General features: G+C 40.6%; 1 protein-coding gene across 1 annotated transcript in view; it reads left to right on the top strand.

Moving 5' to 3' along the window:
- LOC307261596 (amino acid transporter heavy chain SLC3A2-like) overlaps positions 1 to 21,880 on the top strand; it is a gene marked incomplete at both ends in the record, with an annotated part of 33,597 nt that extends 11,717 nt beyond the window's left edge. The window contains 5 exons of the mRNA XM_080042177.1: positions 18,477 to 18,622; positions 18,998 to 19,165; positions 20,063 to 20,228; positions 20,990 to 21,049; positions 21,533 to 21,880. Of these exons, the coding sequence (XP_079898303.1) occupies positions 18,477 to 18,622; positions 18,998 to 19,165; positions 20,063 to 20,228; positions 20,990 to 21,049; positions 21,533 to 21,880 (888 nt within the window). The remainder of the gene's footprint in view (positions 1 to 18,476; positions 18,623 to 18,997; positions 19,166 to 20,062; positions 20,229 to 20,989; positions 21,050 to 21,532) is intronic.
- Between the last annotated feature and the right edge of the window lie 620 nt (positions 21,881 to 22,500).

Genomic DNA, 22,500 nt, shown 5'->3' with positions numbered 1-22,500 from the left:
GGGACGCCCTACCAACTGAGATAAGGGCGCCCCCAGTATGGACAACACGTTCTCACTCCTAAGGCGTCAAAACGGGACTGATTTGCAGTGCATTTAGCTTCAAAATATGACGCTAAATCCGCCCTTAGGCTTCACTTTTGGAAGCTTATTGCTCTTCATAGATATACTGGGGAATGTGGCGCATGCGCCCGGGAACGAGACGGCGAATATAGCCTACTCTTAACATTGTCTACAGTAAGCTAAGCCACATTGAAAGCATATAACAGGCGAATGGGCTTTCATTTATCCGTCCTATTCAGAGTATGGTATTGTTCAAATGTAAGTACGAGCAGCTGACTGTGTTGGCATACTGTGACTTCACATATTTGATCAAACTATCGGCCGTGTGTTGTTATTATACGTTGGTAGGATGTGACGTGCACTGTATCTTATGCAGTAAAGTTACGTCTTCCTTGTCTCCCAATAATACTCCAGGCTAAATTAAAGTGGATCACAGGCTAAAACGCTATTATTTATACGTTTGTAATTGTAATGCATGCTGGGTGATGTTTTTACTGTCTAAAAAATGCCCACAATTTTATTTGAACTCGGCTTATTAAATCAATACCTTCCCGGTTTCACATTCCGGAGAGATCGCTATCATACCAGGCACAGGGCTCCTATTTTTGGGCTTAATAATATTATTGAAACATCCGAACTCTATTCTCAATTATTATTGTAGGCTTTTTTATTTTATTTCACTTTTAGATGAGAGGTGATTTAGAGCAGTAGCCTAGCATAATCTTGGTAACGTCTTTTGAGATGATATTCTTTAAAATTAATTTCATTAATTTTACTTTCGCATCTTGTGATTATTTATATAAGTGACTCTTAGTTTGAAGTCGGTTTTTAAATGTCGGAATGCGGGTGCATTTCATTCTCCGACAAATGCAACAGGCGATTTAAGGATAGATGCATCATTAAACGTGTCTGATAACATTTCTAGCGAGAAATGTCCACTTTACTTTCCCAATCTTCACTCGGTGAGTGTGTAGGATAGTTTGATAGTTATCACGAAGGCTCGACAGAAAGATCTTTCAATGCACCGCCATGATTTTTATGAGAGACGCAGCCGTCGGAGAAGTACAGCAGGGGGCGATCATTTATTGCCAATGTCAAAAGATCCACATCCAGACGGCGTGAAGAAGAGCTTGCAACATGTAAACAACCCATGGACATATAAAGAAACAACCTGGATATTTCCTCGTGAAACGCTTTCACTCTCAGGTAAGGGTATGATACACGTGGCAAATATAACTATTCATTTGAAAACTTGTGCTGGAGCTTGTTGTTAGGATACATGTAATATTGTAAATGTAATGTAGGTTGAATCAGACGGTAGAATGAATGAATCCCCTCTCAGAAACGTGTACATTTATCCCCTAATGTTTATTACACGTCAAACATGAAATTAATACATATATAATTGAATATTTACATTTTTAATTTTTAATTGTTTTACCGAGTGAATAAACACTTTTTTGTTCAAATGAATCAAAGAAATGTAGAAAAAGAAAAATAATTCTACTTTATCGTTCTCTTTCAGTAGGAGATTGTGGGGGTGAACAGGTCTTTAGGGACAACCTATGCACAGATTCATTCAATTCAATATAGAGGACTGTAAAACATTTTAAGAGAGTTAAAAATAAAAAACATTTTGGGTGGAGGGGATCTGTAACTTGCTGTATATTTAACGTTTCTGTACTGTTTGTCAGTTGCTATAATCTTAAATTTCAACATTCTTCTGTCTTTTTGTGTGTTTGTATGTGTCCATGTTTTTTAGCTCGAGAATCTTCAAGCCCTGGGATTTAGACCGTTTTTGTTTCTGGCAAAACCTGCAAGACTTTCAGAAGGCTGGGTGTATGGAGTTGTCGGTGACCGGTTCCCACTGGTCAGAGACATCATCGGTGTGTCTTGAAAGGATGGAGGACCTCTTTGAAGTCACGGTAAAATATTTTTATATTTATATTTGATGTGATTCTCTAAAGCCTTGTTTCCACCCAGAGGTACAGTTCGTTTTGGCACACAATTCTTTGCGTTTCCACTGTCAAAAGTTTGAAACCAACCCTGCGTTCCAAATCTCCTCCTCTTGCTTTTTTCTATTCTACATACTACATCTGACCATAAAAAATAATCTAGTTAGGATGCAGTAGGCTACAATTGGGACATACCTTTACTTATTTATTTCACACTAACATTGCGCCTTGATCTTGCCTCTTGCTTTTATATCCGTCGCATCCATGGTTGTATCCATACGTGAGCTCCAGTGCACACTGAATTGTGGGTCAGAATTGCCTGTTTTCAACACTAATAATCTCTGCAATATGTAGTAGACATATGTTTAAGCATACTAGATCTGACCACAAGAATTGGGACACCCTAAATCTTTTTTCTACCATACTAAGGCTCAATCCCAATTCACCCCTTCGCCCTACCCCTCCGAATTGCGGGTTCACGTGAAGGGGTAGGGGTGTCCCAAATTCATAGGGGAGATTTCTCTCCCTACCCCTTCACACTCCGTTTGGAGGGCCAAGGGGTAGGGGTAGGGGTGAAAATGAGAAATGGGATTGCCCTAAATAGCAGAAAGTATGGGAATTGGAATGCACACAGCCCAAGTCTTCCCAAAAGGGTGGAGCTACACACTGCAGTCCGTTGATTGGTCAACAGAATCATAATTACGGTGTGAGAGATAAACTGCTGTGTGTAGTCACCTCGGGAAGAGCCTTGTGTCTATAGAACAATGTTGGCACAGCTCTTTGTTTATTGTGTTGCGTTTTCCATCTTCATTTATTAAATCAGTGACTCATACACTTTTCCCACGGATGCAAAATAGGGGCTAGTTCGAACCAGTTTTTTAGTTTTCCATCGCCTGAGAGCCGGCTCTGGGCTGTAAGAATTGGTGCCAGAGCAACCCAAGGTTTGAGCGGGGCTAGAAATGCGAACCGCCAAAGTATTTAAAAAAACATAACACAATGACGGAACGTAGCGATCAAATCGACTGGTGAAAATACGCTGAATAGGTTGTGTTTGGTTAACAAAGCAAGAGGCTACACATGTAAAAATAAGACGTATCCGCCACTGTTGCTGTGCTTAAAACTATTGCTAACATTAGCTATGAGAGCAGCACCGTCAGGCAACATCCACAGTCGTTTACAGTGACGTCATGACTTTGCTCTCTTGCCGGCTCTGGTGAGTGTGGAACCAACTGGTTCACAACTTGTGCCAGGGTGAAACCAGTGGCAAACTGGCCCCAGCACCAGCCCGGAGCTGGCACTTGGTTCCCGTTGATGGGAAAGGGGTATCTGTGTCCCACTACTATGATATCACCATAGTTACGTAGCTGGTGTGCTCAGCGGTGATTAGCTGCTCTGACCCATAGACTGTATGTACTCTGACCGTCCGGCATAAAACCTGCCTACCAAGTATGGGTGCTGTCTGCAGTGGAAACACAAGCCAGAACTAGGGTTATCTTGCCCTGCCAAACCATGCTGTGCCAAACCGAACTGTGCTGCTCACTGGAAACGAGACATAAGTACACTTAGTAATCATCATTCATGTTAATTAAATACTTGGTAAGTATGAGAAGCCCTGTTACCAATATATTTGTTTGTACCGTTAATGTTGAATAGACATTTCTTGAAAAAAAGCAGTCTCAAATTATATTTTAACATTTTAACAGTTAATTAATTCAGAAAAATGTATGTCCACCTAGGAAGTGTATTGAGTGGTTTACATTGGGCTTCATGGTCTTTACGTTTAAAATTAAACTAACTTTTCAAAGTTTATAATTTTTAAATTTTGTTCTTTTCCAATCGCTGTTGGACTCCACAAAGTTTGCAGGACAAGTGGAGGAACCATCAGACCCAAGTTGAATCCCAGATTGAACCGCAACTGCCCCAACCACAAGTCCAGGTAGCACTGGTGTTTCCTGACCCACCAGTGGCCTTTGGACAGCCAGCAGACCTTATGGTACCTTCACAGCCAACCAAAACACACTCTGACAACCTGGGGGAATGATCCAATTCTCTGAAGGCACTTCCAGAAGTCGTCTCAGTCTGTCTTTTTGAAGGTAAGAAAAAAGGAGATACGGACTTCAGGAACTACATTTGACCCCTAAAGAAAAACTTTGATGAAATGCCAACTAATTCAAATCATGTGCATCACCTTAACAAATCTATTTGAAATGGCAAAAGTGGTAATTTACTTTTGTTTTTTTTATTTTGTTTTAAATTGTCAATAAAAATAATTAACATATACGATAACATATATTTAAATAAAATAACATATATAAATGTTTTTGTCATGGTATTAAAGTACATTTTGTTTTAAACCTACTCATTTGGTTGATAAGGAATTAACAAAGATATAGTTTTATTTGTGAACGTATTTGCTGTTTAGTGCTGTGTAGTGAAGTCATTGTTAAATATTTTCCAGGAGTGAAGTTCCTGAAACCTCCTGAAAACAAGCAAGTTGACTGGGAGCCAACTATAGACTCTGGTATGTATGACGTCTTACCTTTTTTTTAATAATACTGAACTTGTCTACTTCTGCAATACCATCATATTTAGTTAAAACAGTAATGTCATACTTGGAAACCTGTTGGAAGTCAGATTTTGAGCTTCATTAATTCAATATATTCTCTCAAAGTGATGTGTGAACTTGACATTCACTTTTATACCATTCAATTGAAGGAAATAGTCACAACATAACAGATTGACCACCGTTGACTATAGTAAAGTTCAAATCCCAAATATTTTACAGTTTGATGATTGTATGTAAAGAAAAGAGTGATTCTTGTCAAACAGAAAATGTATTATAACATGCCAAAACAAGACATATTGCATGTGCCACTTATTGACTAAGGGTGTATTCACACCTGCCGTGTTTAGTTCACCTGAAACAAACTCGGTTGCACTTCCGCCTTCGGTGCACATCTTTCAGGCAAGTGTGAATACAGCAATCGCACTCGGGGGCGGACCAAACAAGCGCTCAAACGCACTCTGCTGCAGTTTGTTTGTGGTGTGAATTTGTCCAGACTCGATCCGACCCAAATGCAGGAAGCACTGTGCATTTCTTTCTTTTCTTTTTTTAATAAATCGCTGTCAGCTTCACATTATGGGAAAGTGTTGTTGTCGCCATTGTTAGGAAGAATAGTTGTGGTTTGACCTGGAGCCCCGAGTGAATATATTACATTTGATAGAGAGAGCGATTTAACATGTTGAATGTATTCAGCGATCAGATGAAGGAGAGAGGAGCGTATCCCGCACAGTGCCAACAAGTTCACGCTGCGCTTTGCATGAAGTGTGTGTTTTTATTTTGCTTCCCATGTTAACGGGACCATCAATACTATCCCTGTGTCAGTTTGGAGCTGAGCTGCGCCGAACTGACACCCAGCTGCCTATTCTTCTTGAGCCGCACGTCCAGCAGCAAAAATACAGTGCAAATGATGTTTCACATCGTAGGCTAGCCTACATAACGTTGATTTGACATAGGCCTACATATTATAACCATATGAAACAACAATAATTTGATGTTTTTCTTCTTTATTTATAGGCTAGATGTAGGCCTATTTATTTATTATTTTAACCCCATATTATATCAATTATATATTTCAGTTTTCACTTTGTGCTTCCTGTTTCTCTCCACCCCAGAATGTCTGTCCAATGAAGGAATGACCTCAGACCACGTGTGGTTTTGCTTCGTAATGCTGGTTCACTTGCAAAAAGGGCAATATGAAAGTTGACCAAACCAAAAAGAAAATCTAAATTCTATTTGGTCTGGACCAAAGCAAGTGAACTAGCAAACTTTCCCAGTGTGAATACACCCTAAAACAGCTACACTGGGCACGTAAGCGGTAAGCAGCAGCACTGAGCAGAAAGTGGTAAAGATGCGCTCCCATTATAATCAATGATAGCTGCTACACCAAGCCAGTCCACGCAACAGCAGACGAACGTAATACCCACTGCAGATTTCTAAAATAGAATTGAAGTCTAATTTTTAGGCCTGTCACTGCGGCACTATGCTTAATATGCATATGCGCGTGTTTACACCACATGTGTGTTTGACAGTGCATCAAATAATTTCTAGTCGTGTATGCATTCCTACATACAGTACGCCAACACATTTTCTGTATGTTTGTAGTAAATCCGCCGCACAGTTCTGGAGGACTGTGCTCATTTGTGTCACAGAGCCTGGTGATACTCATATTATTAGAATATCATGGAAAATGAATTGGAATTGAGGAAAGAATTCATGCAAAACGGGCCCAAAGCAAGTACTGAGTACATATCGATGATTATACTTTATATACGGCTGACATTTCTGTATTTAAAATCCCATTTTTATTGATTTTTATGTAATATTAAAATTTTCAGAGACTTTGAATGTGGGGTTTTCATAAGCTGTAAGCCATAATAAATACAATGATAACAGACAAAGGCTTGAAATATCTCACTTTGCATGTAATGAGTCTATATAATATTTTAGTTTCACCTTTTAAGTTAAATTACTGAAATAAATGAACTTTTGCACGATATTCTAATCTTTCGAGTTTCACCTGTATGTTGGAGTCCCCAATTAATCACACTAAACTGTTGGGCCTGTCAGCAACTGCCATGAGACAGACATGGCCGGTCTAGCAGGTCAAAACCAAGCACACTACTACATGCCGCTACACGCCGCTTACCTGTCATAGTCCGCTTCCTTGGTTCGCACCAGATGTGAGAATTGTTTTATTTTTAAAAACGGGTTTAGTTCAAAATCAGTCCAAATCAGCTGGTGAAAAACCGTCCTGCCGTTTGGTCGGACTCGGTACAATCGGTTAGTTTCGAAGCTTCCATGTCCGCTTTTGGTGCCGTGTGTGTGTTCTTATCTGCACAGATGAACCGCACCAAAGGAGGAGATCAACCAAGTTTGTTTTGATCGAACCAAACACAGCTGGTGTGAAGCGCCTTTAATATGTGTTGTGAATGTGATGTGTTTACAGGTCAAATATAACATCTTAATGTATGTCTCCTTTTTTGTGTTGCAGTGGAAAAGAATGGCCGTTGGAGTGGGTGGCAGATGGAGACACTTGTTAAAGGCTCATATTCATCATAACGCCCAGTTTAGGATTTTGATTGTTTTATCATTTGTGTTGTGTCTGTTTGGTTGCTAGTATTTTTAGTTGTAGTGTACTTCCCTCCACGTCATGCCCCTTTCCCAGTGAAAATTCCCACTCTTATTTGACAGGCCGTAAAAACATATTTTGTGGTATTTGCCAATCGGATTAAATATAATAAGAATAGTGTACAGGATTTTAGCTACCCCCAAATTAAGAACTTCAGCTCCATTTTACCATTGTCCTCCTCTGTGGATGCTCTGTAGCTACAAATCTCTTCTTTACCATAGTGGAAATATACATGGTTATATTGTATCTTTCCTGTCATTTGAAGTTTAAGTACAAACGGCAGATTTTAGGCATGATTGCAGGGATGGGAAGGATGAATTTTACTCTATACTTTGCACATGTTATGATTGTATCAAGTCTTACAGTGTTTTGTTTTTGTTACATGTTCACATTTATGTTGAAGGTTGTACTTTGTTGTAAAATATATTAAACACAGATTTTCAAATATTCTACTTCGTTTTTTTTAAACACTTGAGATAAAAATGTATTTAAAGAATAGTCTTATTAAAGACCATGTCAACATTCTCTATAGCTTTTTTTTAAATTATTAGCTTATTTCTGTATATTGTAACCATGGTATTTTGTATTTAAATTATTTTCTAACCCTGGCATACATACAGTGTATATCAGTATAATCTTAAATAGTGTTTATCAAGGATGGCTGTGCATATAAAGGCAAATGTGAATTTGTCTGGACAGGCAGTATAAATATATCAAATCAAATTACTTCAATTACTGTAAATAGCACTATGCATACACAGAAAGGTAAGACAGTGCTTCATGTAAAAAGAAGAGAACAAAACAGCCATATCACCTCCCGCCCCAATCCACAGAGCAGAATTACTTACTAAAAAAACATTATGGGTAAAGACAAAAACATGAAGTCAGATAAAATAAGTTGAAAATATATATGTAACTAGTGTATAACAACGCTGTATTTATGAAAACAAAACATAACAGACTATGGGCTACTTTAGAGAGTCGTTCATATGCAGCCAATCACATACCATATTTCATGTATTTTGGACGTAGGCCTATTACTTTTTGTCCTGTTCATTGACTACAAAGTGGTTTACAAATTGATATGTAATTGAGCTTTTTCATTCAAATACAACAAGAAATGGAAGGTTAACAGAGTGAATCATGTAAACTCCAGACAGGTTATATATAAACCATTCATTGTCCAGTGAAGTATATCTCCCTCGCCATGCACTGTGTGTTACTTTACGGAACATGCCCTTTTTTTTAAAAAAAGCACATTTTGCAAAGGCCAATTAAAAAAAACTGTGTGTACAAATGTAACTGCACACAGACATACATTGTCATTACTATATAATATCATCTTGAATCATCTAGGACCTTCCTGGAAGCATTGGGGAAGGGGACACAGTTGATAGAAATGTCCATATTAATCGAATGGGAAAATATTTATATGAAACATTATGTGGTTTGCAGGGAATTTTGGGTCTAAACTGGTCCAAATTGAAAACTATGACAGTGGATAAGCTAACCATTAATATCTTGAACAAATTTAATCAATAAATACTCCTTAAATAATTTTTGACTAATTTAATCCATCTAGGCACTAACAGACTCTCCAAAAGTACACATGCAAGGACGTCCGCATGACGCCAGATGAAAATTATCCCTGGTCGTAGGATGACAATGAAGACATCGTTGGAAAGGTCTTTATCAGTGGAGTATGAATATGCCACTGTGAACTTTGTGGGCGGTGCCTACCCCACAGGGTTGCCCTTTGAACCTTGAACTTGAACTACTTTTGAAGGCTTACAGACCAGCAACAAAATGTGATACAGACAAGGGGGGAACTATTTTGCAAAGGTCTTGACCTCTTCTTTCATGCACTTGGTCAAACCAATAGGGGGCGCCACTGAGAAGGGTCAAAACCAAGAAAAAACATAATTTCACCCTCTTAAAAATGGTAAAAATGAAATCTGACCAAATATTTGTGCTTCCAACTCCCTTGAACATATAATTAACCTTCAAGGTTTCTGGTCACAGTTTCACGAAATAGGGAAATCACATTAGAACTACAAAAAATATTGCGCCGCAGAGTACAGTGTATTGCAATTTCTTACGTTTGTAGTTTTTAGTTATGTATTTCCGGGTTAGGGTTAGGGTTAGCGTTAGGGTTGTGACATTACGGCTTATAAAACAACTATCCGTCCATATGTCAACAGAGAAAGTATAACTTTTACAAATGTTTTCATATTATGGGGAAACATATGTTGTAAAAATTTAAATAAATGCATTTATCAGTGTTTTTAGACGTGTTTCGTCTGAAAGAACGGGTTGCGTTCAATGACGCAACGGATTTAGCTACGTTTATAAACAAACCGTGCGGGTGTTGCACCTCGATCGATTTTCCTCTTCTATAAAGTAGAGTTTTTAATTGATTACGTAGGCTATAATATGACTTGGTTTAAAAAAAACGGCGCAGTTCAGTGCACAAGTCAATTTGGTGGGGACATTTTAGTTGAAGGAAGCTAGCAGTGCTAATAGGTCCACGTAGCAGTGGCATAGTTGGCTCGTGAACGCACCCCAAGATGTCCAAAGTCCCAACGTCACACTTTTAGATCTACGAATTGGATATTAACGTGACAATTCAGATTTTATTCAAACGTATTGAGTTTCTATCCAATGCAATTATAGTACACATTATTTTAAGATTAGAGTTAAGGTTATCCAACAACATGTAATGTAACACAAAATAGATTTGAATTAAGTTTGCCCACCTACACACTTAAGCCTGGGTAGTCAAGCACGTAAATATGCTTAAATCGGGGGGAAGTAGCAGTTGTGGAAGAAGTTGTTGTGAAGTAGCAGCCATGTGAGAATGTACAAAGACAACTGTGTTTCTTTTCAGTAAAGTGTTTTTTTCTTGGGTTGCATGGCACTCATATCTTAAACTGATCTTTGTGGGATTCTTGAAAATTCTCATTCATAAAATGGATAAATGAGAAGGCATTCGCATCATAGTTGTCTCACTTCCAGTATAACTCCTAAGATCATAAACATAATTAAAAACCTGCATAGCCTTTCAAACTGATTCTCATAGGCTTTTCATTTAGCATTCAATATAGATATCACAGCAATTTGAATGTCCATTTTAAACAGGTCACACAAAGACATTCAATCATATCAATATGACATAAGTCAGCACAAATTATATTTATTCAGTGTTAGGGTCTTTCATGTAACTACAATATCCATAACATACGTCTCAGGGATAGAGTCATTCAAAACTGACTTTTAGAATACAGTAAGAGTGATGCATGTAGTACAGCAGAAAAATCAAGGCCTAGCATGCAGATCGCAGAAAGCATGTCTGCAGAAATAACACAATACACAGTCTTAACATAGACAACTTAGACCCATACAGTACCAAGTAAATCATATATGTCGCTATCAGGGCATCATTGCAAAAGAGAGCTTGCTATGTTCGATCTTTCCCTGTAAAAATAACGGTTTGTATAATAAGAGAAATTCACTCATAAATCCCCTCAAAATTAAGCTATTTGCTACTCCTCACAAATAAGACAAGGGTGTGTGTTGGAGACTAGTTTATTGAAATCAGACCATTCTTCATAATCACTTTCATGTATTCAAGTCCTTTATGCTCCTCTGTAAGCTCCTCAGACATGTCTTCAGGGAACAGAGGTCCTTTAGCCAGGCAGTATTGTATGTTGAGTCAACGACTTGGAAATTCGTCTCCACATCGACAAGCTTTTCCTGGAGAAGATACCGTAGCCAGCAACGTCCCTCATCAGTTAAACTGCGTAGGAGGAAATACAAAATGAAAAGGAGACTTGACATTTGGAACACAGTCATTCTTGTCGGACCAAAGTAAGATCCCTCCCTAAGTTTCATCTCCAATGAGCATTAGGGTGTATTCACACTGGGAAAGTCCGCTAATTCACTTGCTTTGGTCCAGAACAAATAGAATTTTATTTTTTGTTTGGTGTGGTCCACTTACACACTTCTTCTTTTACAAATGCACCAGAATTACGAAGCAAAAGCACAAGTGTGCTGAGGTCATTCATTCATTGGACAGACATTCTTGGGCGGGGAAAAGCAGGAAGCATAAAGTGAAAACTGCCAAAGTCTAAAAAATCATTGATATATGTCATAGGCCTACTGCTATCGGGTTTATAGTGAGTTGGTGCCATCAGCAAATAAGAACTGTGCGTCATTAACATATGTAGGCTATAAACTACTAGTCGTTTGCGTTGTTTGAGAGAGAGTGAGAGAGAGAGAGAAAGAGGGGGGGGGGGGGGGGGGTCACTACTGCCTGTTCTACAGTATGATAGGTTAAATAAATAAAACTATAAATAAAAATAAAAACATCAAATTATTGTGGGTTCATATCGTTTAAATATGTATGACAATGTCACATGTAGTGGCTTGTAGCCTACAATGTGAAACATAATATTTTTTTGCTGCTGGCCGCTGGGCTCGGGAGAAGACACACCGCTTAGCCGACACGCTTACTGACACGGATTATATCTGCGCATATAACCCGTTAACATGGGAAGCAAAATAAAAACATGGTCTTCATCTTCATCTGATTGCTGAACTTGTCAGCATTGTTACGCGTCATCTCTCTCAAATGTAATATATTGGCTTAGGGCTCCCAGTCTAACAACAATGGCGACAACAACACTTTCCAATAATGTAAAGCTGATGGCGATTTATTAAAAGAAAGAAAAGGCACAGTGCTTTCTGCATTTGGGTCAGATCGAGTCCGGACGAATTCACACCACAAATAAACTGCAGCAGAGTGCTTTGTTAGCATACCGCTTCAGCTAGGTGTCGGGGTGCTTGTTTGGTCCACCCCCTAGCGCAATTGCTGTATTCACACTTGCCTGAAAGATGCACAACGAAGGCGGAAGTGCACCTGAGTTTGTTTCAGGTGAACTAAACACGGCAGGTGTGAATTCACCCTTAGAACACCTCTATTGTGTCGTCACCATGTTCTTACCGTGGTTGTTCCCTCCAGGCATTTTTATGATCAGCTTTCCGATGCCAACAGCTAGCCCTCTGAGATAGCTTGATTTGCAGATCTATTTTCATGGACAAATTTCTTCTTAGTGAGGATGCTTGTGGAATCTGAAGTCATACAAATGAGACAGTCAACACATTTGACCTATATTCTAAATACTAGCATACTCCCACTGGCCAAGCATATATTTGAACCTAGAAGCTGCAATATAAAATCCACAAGAAGAATTGTACAGCACATATGCCTATCAACTCATTATCTGTGTATATCTGTAATCCCTCTCCCTTACAGAAGTTGTTCCTTACCACTGCTGTGCACTTTCCATGGCTGGCCATAAAGGAAGGTCTTCCTCAGTTGCATGTTCCACCACAGACAGTTGTCTTTCCAGCATTCCCTCCTTTATGCACTCCTCCCGTCACCTGCTCATTGTATCGCTTGATTGCGTCAAAATAGATTCTCTTTTTTTTCTCGATACAACTGTTGGGTCTGGTTGCTGTCTATAGTTACAAAAGAGACATAAAACATTAAATCCAGGTGGTTCACTGGTTAAGGTGAATACCATATACACACACCGGCCACTTTATTAGGTACATCTGTTCAATGGCTTATAAAAACAAAAAGCTAATCAGCCAATCACAGGGCAGCAATTTAATGCATTTAGGCATTTAGACGTGGTCAAGACAATGTACTGAAGTCAAACCGAGCATCAGAATGGGGAAGAAAGGGGGTTTAGGTGACTGTGAAGTTTGAACATGGCATGGTGGATGGTGCACGGCAGGATGGATCCATACTTTCATGTTGTTTACGCCAAATTCTGAACCTGCCATCTGAATGTCGCAACTGAAAATCGAGACTCATCAGACCAGGCATGATTTTTCAATCTTCTATTGTCCAATATTGGTGATCCTGTGAGAATTGTAGCCTCATTTTCCTGTTTTTAGCTGACAGGAGTGGCACCAGGTGGGGTCTTCTGTTGCTGTAGCCCATCTGCTTCAAGGTTGGTCGTGTTTTGCGTTCAGAGATGGTACTCTGCATACCCTGGTTGTAACGAGTGGTTACTTGAGTTACTGTTACATGTGATTGGCTGATTAGTTATATGTGTTAACAAGAAAATGAACCGCTGTACCTAATAAAGTGGCCGGTGAGTCAGTGTAGTACCATAATGGCCCAGGTTCAAAAAAGGCTTGGGCCCTGTGCTGCATGTCCCCAAAGAATTCCAGATAAGAGATTTGCAGATCATGTCAATAACTATAAATAGGTGAGTCAGTAACCCACCAGTGCGATTATAGAGGCTTGCTTTTTTGATAAACACCCAGACACATCTGCTCTATTGACCGCTGAAGGCTGTGTTGGTCAACGCAACTGCAGTTGGGGAGACAAAAAACATTCAATATATAGCCACTGTGAAGTGATGGTCAGCATACTTTTCCGATAACTACTACTAAACTGTTAACTTTGCGGCTTTGCTTCAGTTGTGTGGAAGCAAACTGAAGCTGTGAACACAAATTTGAAAGCCAAATTACCATTACCAATACTTAAAATTCTTCATTGACACCTTTCAGAATGAGACCACAAATCCATCTGATAGCTTTGTCTAGAGATGCTGATGAAGCATTTTGGGACAGTGGCTTTGGCTGAAATATCCTATACATGACATTTCCATTGGAAACATAATGTGTTACAGGACAGACAGTAATGGATTACAGCAACACGTTCAACACTGCATATTACACAATGCAGTTAAATAAATATTATTTGGAACTATGGCAATATAATGTACCATCAGTTACCCACTGTCTGACGTCATCAACCCACAGCTGCACCATGTTCTCCAGCCCTTCAGCCTCTGGGAATCTGCCTCAGCCTTAGAACAGCCTATAGTGAAAACAACAAACAAACAATTGCAGGGTTTGTGTGTGTAGGTAATCATGTGATAATATTATTAGTACCTGGACATAACTGTTGGTCAATTCTAGGTTAAGACTGTCGTGCTTGTGCCTGTATAACCAATGACATGAAGTCAGCATGTCATCCCGATAAAAAAAATATATATATAAACTGGACCTCAGTGGCTTAGGTAGTTCAGTCAACTGTATGTATTTGCATATAGAAAATGGGCATGCAAGACTAAAGTAATAAAGGAGAATTACATACCTGATTTGATCATGTAAACAGTTGACCAATTCCTCCTCTTCCCCTGCAGTCGTGCCGGCCCCCTCCATATTCTTTCTAGTCAAGACAATTTAATATGTGTGAAACAAAGTTATCTGTTGGGATGCACCGATCACAAATGTGTGTATTGTCATTATCAATAATAAAATGTGTTTACAATGTTAATGATAAAAAGTCAATATCTCACACTTGGATGAATAGGCCTATGCAGGAACAGGCTCATTTGATGGAGAGGGCTCAGTTCCGGCAATGCAACCTTTTGAAGGAAGGGGTAGAACTCTTGTCAAACACAAATGTCAGTCAGTGCACAAACATTTTTTGCTTGTGGGCTGCCTGAATCTCCTTCTGCAGGATCAGGAGTTGTCTTAATATCTCCCCCTGTTCAGTGGCACCCCATGCTGCAGACAGCTACCTCATGAACCTCTTCATCAAGTTGACCTGCTCTCCGTGCATTTTCCCTGGCTGCAGATCTTTGGCTGGCAGCACAGCTACCTCTTCTTGTAGTGTGTATGCAAAATGTATTTAGATAAGATTGCAAGACTACAGCATTCACAGCCGGACTATAAACTGGAATACTTTACTTAGATTTTTCACTTTACTCTAGATCTCCTGAACAAACGAGGGCACGTCTGCATCCTTGGGTATAATGGTGCCTTTAAAATATGACTCCTCCGACCTTAATGCAAGCACAAAACTGAATTTCAGCCTAGATGCTCCTGTTCAAGAAACAGTCAAACTTAATAAGCTTGTGACACAACTGAAAAACAAAAATATGAAAGTTAAAACATACATACCATTTATGCTAAATAGTTGCCCTGTCAGCAGACTGTGTGGGGTGCAGGTCGAAGCTGCACAGTCAGACAGGTCTGCAGTTTCTCTTTGGAACCTCTCTGGAGGACGACAAGCAGTCCAAGTGGTAGAGCCTTGCTTGGGTCATCACCGTGGGTACCTCATAATAATAATAATAATAATAAATTTTATTTATATAGCGCTCTTGTCTCACTCAGAGCGCTTTACAAAAACAAAACAATAAACAAACACAAATAAAATGTAGAGTTGGGTTGGTGGGTGAACTAGGGGTAGGCAGAGGAGAAGAGATGGGTCTTGAGTTTGGACTGGAAGATGGTGAGGGTCTCAGAGTCACGGATATGTTGGGGGAGGCTGTTCCAGAGCCTGGGAGCTGCCCTCATCAGACGGTTCACAAGGATTCAGGTCCTCACTGGCAGCTACAGAAAGAACTAATGTAGGATAGATACACAAGAGATTATCAAAATACAATATAAAATACTGGCTGGCAAATTAGCTAGCTAGCTGAAAGTTATTTTATGTAAATAAATGTATATTGATGAACATATTAACCCCTTTAAATGTGATTTATCCAGAGAAAACATAGACCAACATGTAGCTGAAGAACGTTTTTGCGATTACCCACTTCTGCTTTTTCTTTTCAGCAGTGGAATTCCTTAATTCTCTCTCATCCCCATCGAATAGGAAATGTATGGTTGATCTAAAATGTGCTTTGCCTTTCATGACAGAAAGTGAGCATTGCACGTAAGCACAACGGCAACTATTGGACAGTGGTTTTTTTTCTAATTTTTATTTGCAGAATAATGTCTATCCAAAGGTACTTGCATTACCCTGAGCCAGAAATAGGTCTGCAAACAAAATAGCATCCTCTGCTGGACCTCTATTGTGCTGATTTGCCATCTCAATTATACACTATTGAATGAACGAGTGAATAAGAACTTTCACCCAAGATTTCACATGTTTAAAGTAAAGAAAGAAAGTAACTTTGATGCTTTAAAAGATAATCCTGCATAACGCAAATTATCTGTGAAATGATCTTTAAAGCTAGTCTTACAGCTACCTTTAAAGCCAAACGAGCTCACTCGTTGATGGTATAGCGTCCGCTTACGTTTACTCGATTAATCTTTTGGGAGATACTTTCGGTTTTCTACCGTCTGATTCAACCTACATTACATTTACAATATTACATGTATCCTAACAACAAGCTCCAGCACAAGTTTTCAAATGAATAGTTATATTTGCCACGTGTATCATACCCTTACCTGAGAGTGAAAGCGTTTCACGAGGAAATATCCAGGTTGTTTCTTTATATGTCCATGGGTTGTTTACATGTTGCAAGCTCTTCTTCACGCCGTCTGGATGTGGATCTTTTGACATTGGCAATAAATGATCGCCCCCTGCTGTACTTCTCCGACGGCTGCGTCTCTCATAAAAATCATGGCGGTGCATTGAAAGATCTTTCTGTCGAGCCTTCGTGATAACTATCAAACTATCCTACACACTCACCGAGTGAAGATTGGGAAAGTAAAGTGGACATTTCTCGCTAGAAATGTTATCAGACACGTTTAATGATGCATCTATCCTTAAATCGCCTGTTGCATTTGTCGGAGAATGAAATGCACCCGCATTCCGACATTTAAAAACCGACTTCAAACTAAGAGTCACTTATATAAATAATCACAAGATGCGAAAGTAAAATTAATGAAATTAATTTAAAAGAATATCATCTCAAAAGACGTTACCAAGATTATGCTAGGCTACTGCTCTAAATCACCTCTCATCTAAAAGTGAAATAAAATAAAAAAGCCTACAATAATAATTGAGAATAGAGTTCGGATGTTTCAATAATATTATTAAGCCCAAAAATAGGAGCCCTGTGCCTGGTATGATAGCGATCTCTCCGGAATGTGAAACCGGGAAGGTATTGATTTAATAAGCCGAGTTCAAATAAAATTGTGGGCATTTTTTAGACAGTAAAAACATCACCCAGCATGCATTACAATTACAAACGTATAAATAATAGCGTTTTAGCCTGTGATCCACTTTAATTTAGCCTGGAGTATTATTGGGAGACAAGGAAGACGTAACTTTACTGCATAAGATACAGTGCACGTCACATCCTACCAACGTATAATAACAACACACGGCCGATAGTTTGATCAAATATGTGAAGTCACAGTATGCCAACACAGTCAGCTGCTCGTACTTACATTTGAACAATACCATACTCTGAATAGGACGGATAAATGAAAGCCCATTCGCCTGTTATATGCTTTCAATGTGGCTTACTGTAGACAATGTTAAGAGTAGGCTATATTCGCCGTCTCGTTCCCGGGCGCATGCGCCACATTCCCCAGTATATCTATGAAGAGCAATAAGCTTCCAAAAGTGAAGCCTAAGGGCGGATTTAGCGTCATATTTTGAAGCTAAATGCACTGCAAATCAGTCCCGTTTTGACGCCTTAGGAGTGAGAACGTGTTGGTATGGACAACATTTTGATATAGTTGAATACCCGTAAAAACTTTTAAACTCTGTCTGTCTGCCTCCCTCCCTCTCTCTCTCTCTCTCTCTCTCCCTCTCTCTCTCCCTCCCTGTCTGTCTCTCTCCCTCCCTGTCTGTCTGTTTCTCTCCCTCTCTCTCTCTCTCTCTCTCTCTCTCTCCCCCTCTCTCTCTCCCTCCCTGTCTGTCTCTCTCCCTCCCTGTCTGTCTGTCTCTCTCCCTCTCTCTCTCTCTCTCCCTCCCTCTCTCTCTCCCTCCCTGTCTGTCTCTCTCCCTCCCTGTCTGTCTGTCTCCCTCCCTCCCTCTCTGTCTGCCTCCCTCCCTGTCTCTCTGCCTGTCTCTATCTCTCCCTCTCTCTCTCTCCCTCTCTCTCTCTCTCCCTCCCTGCCCGTCTCCCTCCCTCTCCCTCCCTCCCTCCCTCTCTCTCTCTCTCCCTCCCTCTCTCTCCCTCCCTCCCTCTCTCTCTCTCCCTCTCTCTCTCCCTCCCACCTTCCCTCTCTCTCTCTCCCTCCCTCCCTCCCTCCCTCCCTCCCTCCCTGCCTCCCTCTCTCTCCCTCTCTCCTTCCCTCTCTCTCTCTCTCTCTCCGTCCCTCCTTCCCTCTCTCCCTCTCTCCCTCTCTCTCTCCCTCCCTCCCTCTCCCCTCCCTCTCTCCCTCCCTCCCTCTCTCTCCCTCCCTCCCTCCCTCCCTCTCTCCCTCCCTCTCTCTCTCTCTCCCTCTCTCTCCCTCTCTCCCTCCCTCCCTCCCTCCCTCCCTCCCTCCCTCCCAGTCTGCCTTAGTGTTCTGGATGGACAGAGGTATAGATGGAGTGCAGCTGTCGGGAGTGGAGCGTGTGGCTAACATTGTTCCTTCTCTGTGGAACGACATCCGAGCCATCGTACAGAACGGGACCACCGAGGAACGCACAGACAAGAGGTGTGTGTGTGTGTGTGTGTGTGTGTGTGTGTGTGTGTGTGTGTGTGTGTGTGTGTGTGTGTGTGTGTGTGTGTGTGTGTGAACAAACTCCCAGAGAACTTGAGGTCTGCTGCAACTCTCAGTTCTTTTAAAATCGAGTCTGAAGACTTTTTCTGTTTCCATTTTAACCTGCAATTTTAATTTTATTTGCTTCTTTTCATTCGCTTTTAAATGTTTTATAATGTGTTTTATGTATTCTAATCTTGCCCCTGTAAAGCACTTCTTTGAGTGGCCTTGTGTCTGAATTGTGCTATAGAAATAAACTTGCCTTGCCAAGTTGCCTATACATTTTTTTTTAATTAAATATTTTCATTAATTATTTTTTTTTTTTTTCAGGGTCCTGATAGGTCTAACCGAGCGCTCCTCGGCTGCAGAAGTCTCGTCTCTGCTTTCGTCCAGCGGAGTCGACCTGCTGATTTCTGACATCCTGGTTTCCCGCCTCGGCTCCAGTCAAATCTCCCCGGACGCCACTGAGCATGCCCAGTCTCTGCGCCTGCTCTACGGGTCTGTGCTAGAAGTTTTTTTGGTTGAATAATACTTCACTGTATATTAAAGGTGCAGTGTGTTATATGACATCATCAAGAAAGTTCTACAAAGTTCTAGAATGCAACGCTCCCTGGGTAACCCCACCCCTTTAGAATAATAACAGAAGCTACAGTGGCCTTCAAGGACAAGAACAATTCTACATTTTAAACAATGCACCTGATGACATTCCAACTATGACACTTTCAAGATGGCGGCACTAGGCCTTGGTCCAAAATATGCAGAAATATGGACATATATGAGATCCTTTCTAAGGGAAAAATAATAATTCAAAACATTCTTTTCAGCTATTATGCACTAAATTAAATGTACTTATGGATATTATAATTACTTTCTACAAAATCTGCTAGGAAATAAAACCCAAAATTCTACACACTGCAGGTTTAAAATATGAAAACAAATCTTTACTTCGTTTCAAAAGCCAATATACAGATGATTATGGTCAGCATTCAGACCAGAGCATCGTGTGTGTGTGTGTGTGTGTGTGTGTGTGTGTGTGTGTGTGTGTGTGTGTGTGTGTGTGTGTGTGTGTGTGTGTGTGTGTGTGTGTGCGTGTGTGTGTGTGTGTGTGTGTGTGTGTGTGTGTATTTTCCCATGTGTGACATCACAACTGTGCAAAATGTAGGGTTAGACAGTGAGACCATAAAACACTATTTCTGCCTTTTCTCAGGCTAGGATGAACCGATTTCTAAAATGTTTTGCACATTTATACTACATAGGATCTCAGAGTTCAATACACCTTCATATTCCCACCGGTGAAGTAGGCCTTTAAGATGAGAGGGAATACACTTCATACAATAATCAAGTAATGAATGTAGAGTAGAATTAAACTAAGCAATATAAAATTGGCTTCCACAGGTCCCACGTACAGACGTCCCTGGCCTGGAGCATGGGGGGGCCGGCGATCGGGCACATGGCCTCTCTGGTGGGACCCTGGATGGTTCGTTTCTATCAGCTGCTGCTACTGACGCTTCCCGGGACCCCTGTGTTCAACTACGGGGACGAGATCGCACTACAGGACATGGTGAGAAAGAGGTTTTTGTTATTTTCTTAAAGGTGCTACGAGGAACTTTCAGATTGTGTTAATTCTAGCGCCCCCCTTTGGACAAAAGCGGTAGTGTTTTTATCACGCCAGCTGTTGTTCCTGGGTGAGCGTATACCCATGACAAAGGCATTAAGAAAAACTATATAAAAATAGCATTCTTTGCGCTGATGGTCTGGTTTGTTGTTACATGTCATCTATGATCATCAGAGGAAAAATGAGACTGTTTCAGAAATATTTAAAAGTTCCTCGTAGCACCTTTAAGAAACAATTAACAAGACAAACAGAACATACCAGACATGTAGATACAAAACTACACGTATGCATGGAAGTACATCTTCTTAACAATTACTTAAGACATCTAATATTTACCCAAATTCATACTAAATAATCATAAAATATATACTGTGAGTGGCGCAGTTACACGTGTTCACCACTAGATGGAACCAAATGAAATGTTTTAGAATCCTATAATAATTTTTTTTTTTTTTTTAAGATATTTTTTGGGCATTTTTATGCTTTATTGATAGTGTAGAGACAGAGTTGAAATGGGGCAGAGAGGGGAGTGACATGCAGAGAACGACCGCGGGCTGGAATCGAACCCGGGTCCGCTGCTGGCCGAGGCCCATGGGGGGGGGGGGGGGGGGGACGCCCTACCAACTGAGCAAAGGGCGCCCCCTGAACTGACATTGTTTAATAATATTTTTAAGTCAAGAAAATAGTTTTTATTTTATCTGTTAAAGGAAAACAACTTTCCCAAGATGATTTGGGACTCTGAAGAGGAGCTGAACGGGACTCTGCTGGTAAAGACACACAGACACACACACACACACACACACACACACACACACACACACACACACACACACATACACACACACACACACAGACACACACACGCACGCACGCACGCACGCACACACACACACACACACACACAGACACACACACACACGCACGCACGCACACACACACACACACACACACACAGACATACAGACACACACACACACAAACACACTCACTCACTCGCTTAATTTTTTAAATGGAAAATGTCAAGGATCAATTAAATTAAATTAAACTGTCTCTCTCTCTCCCTCCCTCTCTCTCTCCCCCTCCCTCTCTCTCTCCCTCTCTCCCTCTCTCCCTCCCTCCCTCCCTTTCTCCCTCCCTCTCTCCCTCCTTCCCTCCCTCCCCCTCCCTCCCTCCATCCTCTCTCCCTCTCTCTCTCCCTCCCTCTCTCCCTCTCTCCCTCCCTCCCTCCCTCCATCCCTCCCTCTCTTTAGAAGGAGCAGTCGGAACGCATTTCCTGCCGTAAATTTTTCCGTTTTCTCAGCGATCTTCGTAGTAAAGAGCGTTCTCTGCTTTACGGCGACTTCCTCCTCCTCCATAACTCCTCCTCCGCTCTGGCGTATTCTCGCGTGTGGGACCAAAGCCACCGTTACGTCGCCATCTTTAACTGGGACGCCAATCAAACCACGCTAGAACTAAACGACCCGTCTCTGCCTACATACGCCGATGTGATGATAGCGACCAATAGCAGCGCAATGCCCGCAGATAGCAGTGTGGACCTGGGTAAGATTTTGCTGGGCCCAGAACAGGCAGCGCTCCTTAGGTTTCCCTACACCGGATAAAAGCTAGATTCGGTTATAAGATGTCGAGGAGATAATTTGAAATTAAGTGTTTAGAAATGTTAAGTGAAAGTGTCTGAAAACACGTCTTAAAGGTGCAGTGTGTATTATGACATCATCAAGAAAGTTCTACAAAGTTCTAGAATGCAACGCTCCCTGGGTAAACCCAACCCTTTAGAATAATAACAGAAGCTACAGTGGCCTTCAAGGACAAGAACAATTCTAAATGTTAAACAATGCACCTGATGACATTCCAACTATGACACTTTCAAGATGGCGGCACTAGGCCTTGGTCCAAAATATGCAGAAATATGGACATATATGAGACCCTTTCTAAGGGGGGAAAAAAAATTCTAAAAAAAATGTTCAGCTATTATGCACTAAATTAAATGTACTTATGGATATTATAATTACTTTCTACAAAATCTGCTAGGAAATAAAACCCAAAATTCTACACACTGCAGCTTTAATTCAGATATAAATGGTTAAAAGTAATCATGTCTGTGTTGTTAAAATGTCATTGTTGTAAGTGTTCAATAACTAAAATAAAAATCAAAGAATAAAGCATTTCTTGTTGTCTCCATGTGTGCGTGCGTGCGTGCCTGTGTGTGTGCGTGTGTGTG

Source organism: Ammodytes marinus, assembly GCF_949987685.1.
Source record: "Ammodytes marinus genome assembly, chromosome: 15".
In the NCBI taxonomy this organism is placed as follows: domain Eukaryota; kingdom Metazoa; phylum Chordata; class Actinopteri; order Uranoscopiformes; family Ammodytidae; genus Ammodytes; species Ammodytes marinus.
The sequence above is the reverse complement of the archived record's forward strand: the minus strand, read 5'-3'. Positions and strand labels throughout refer to the sequence as shown.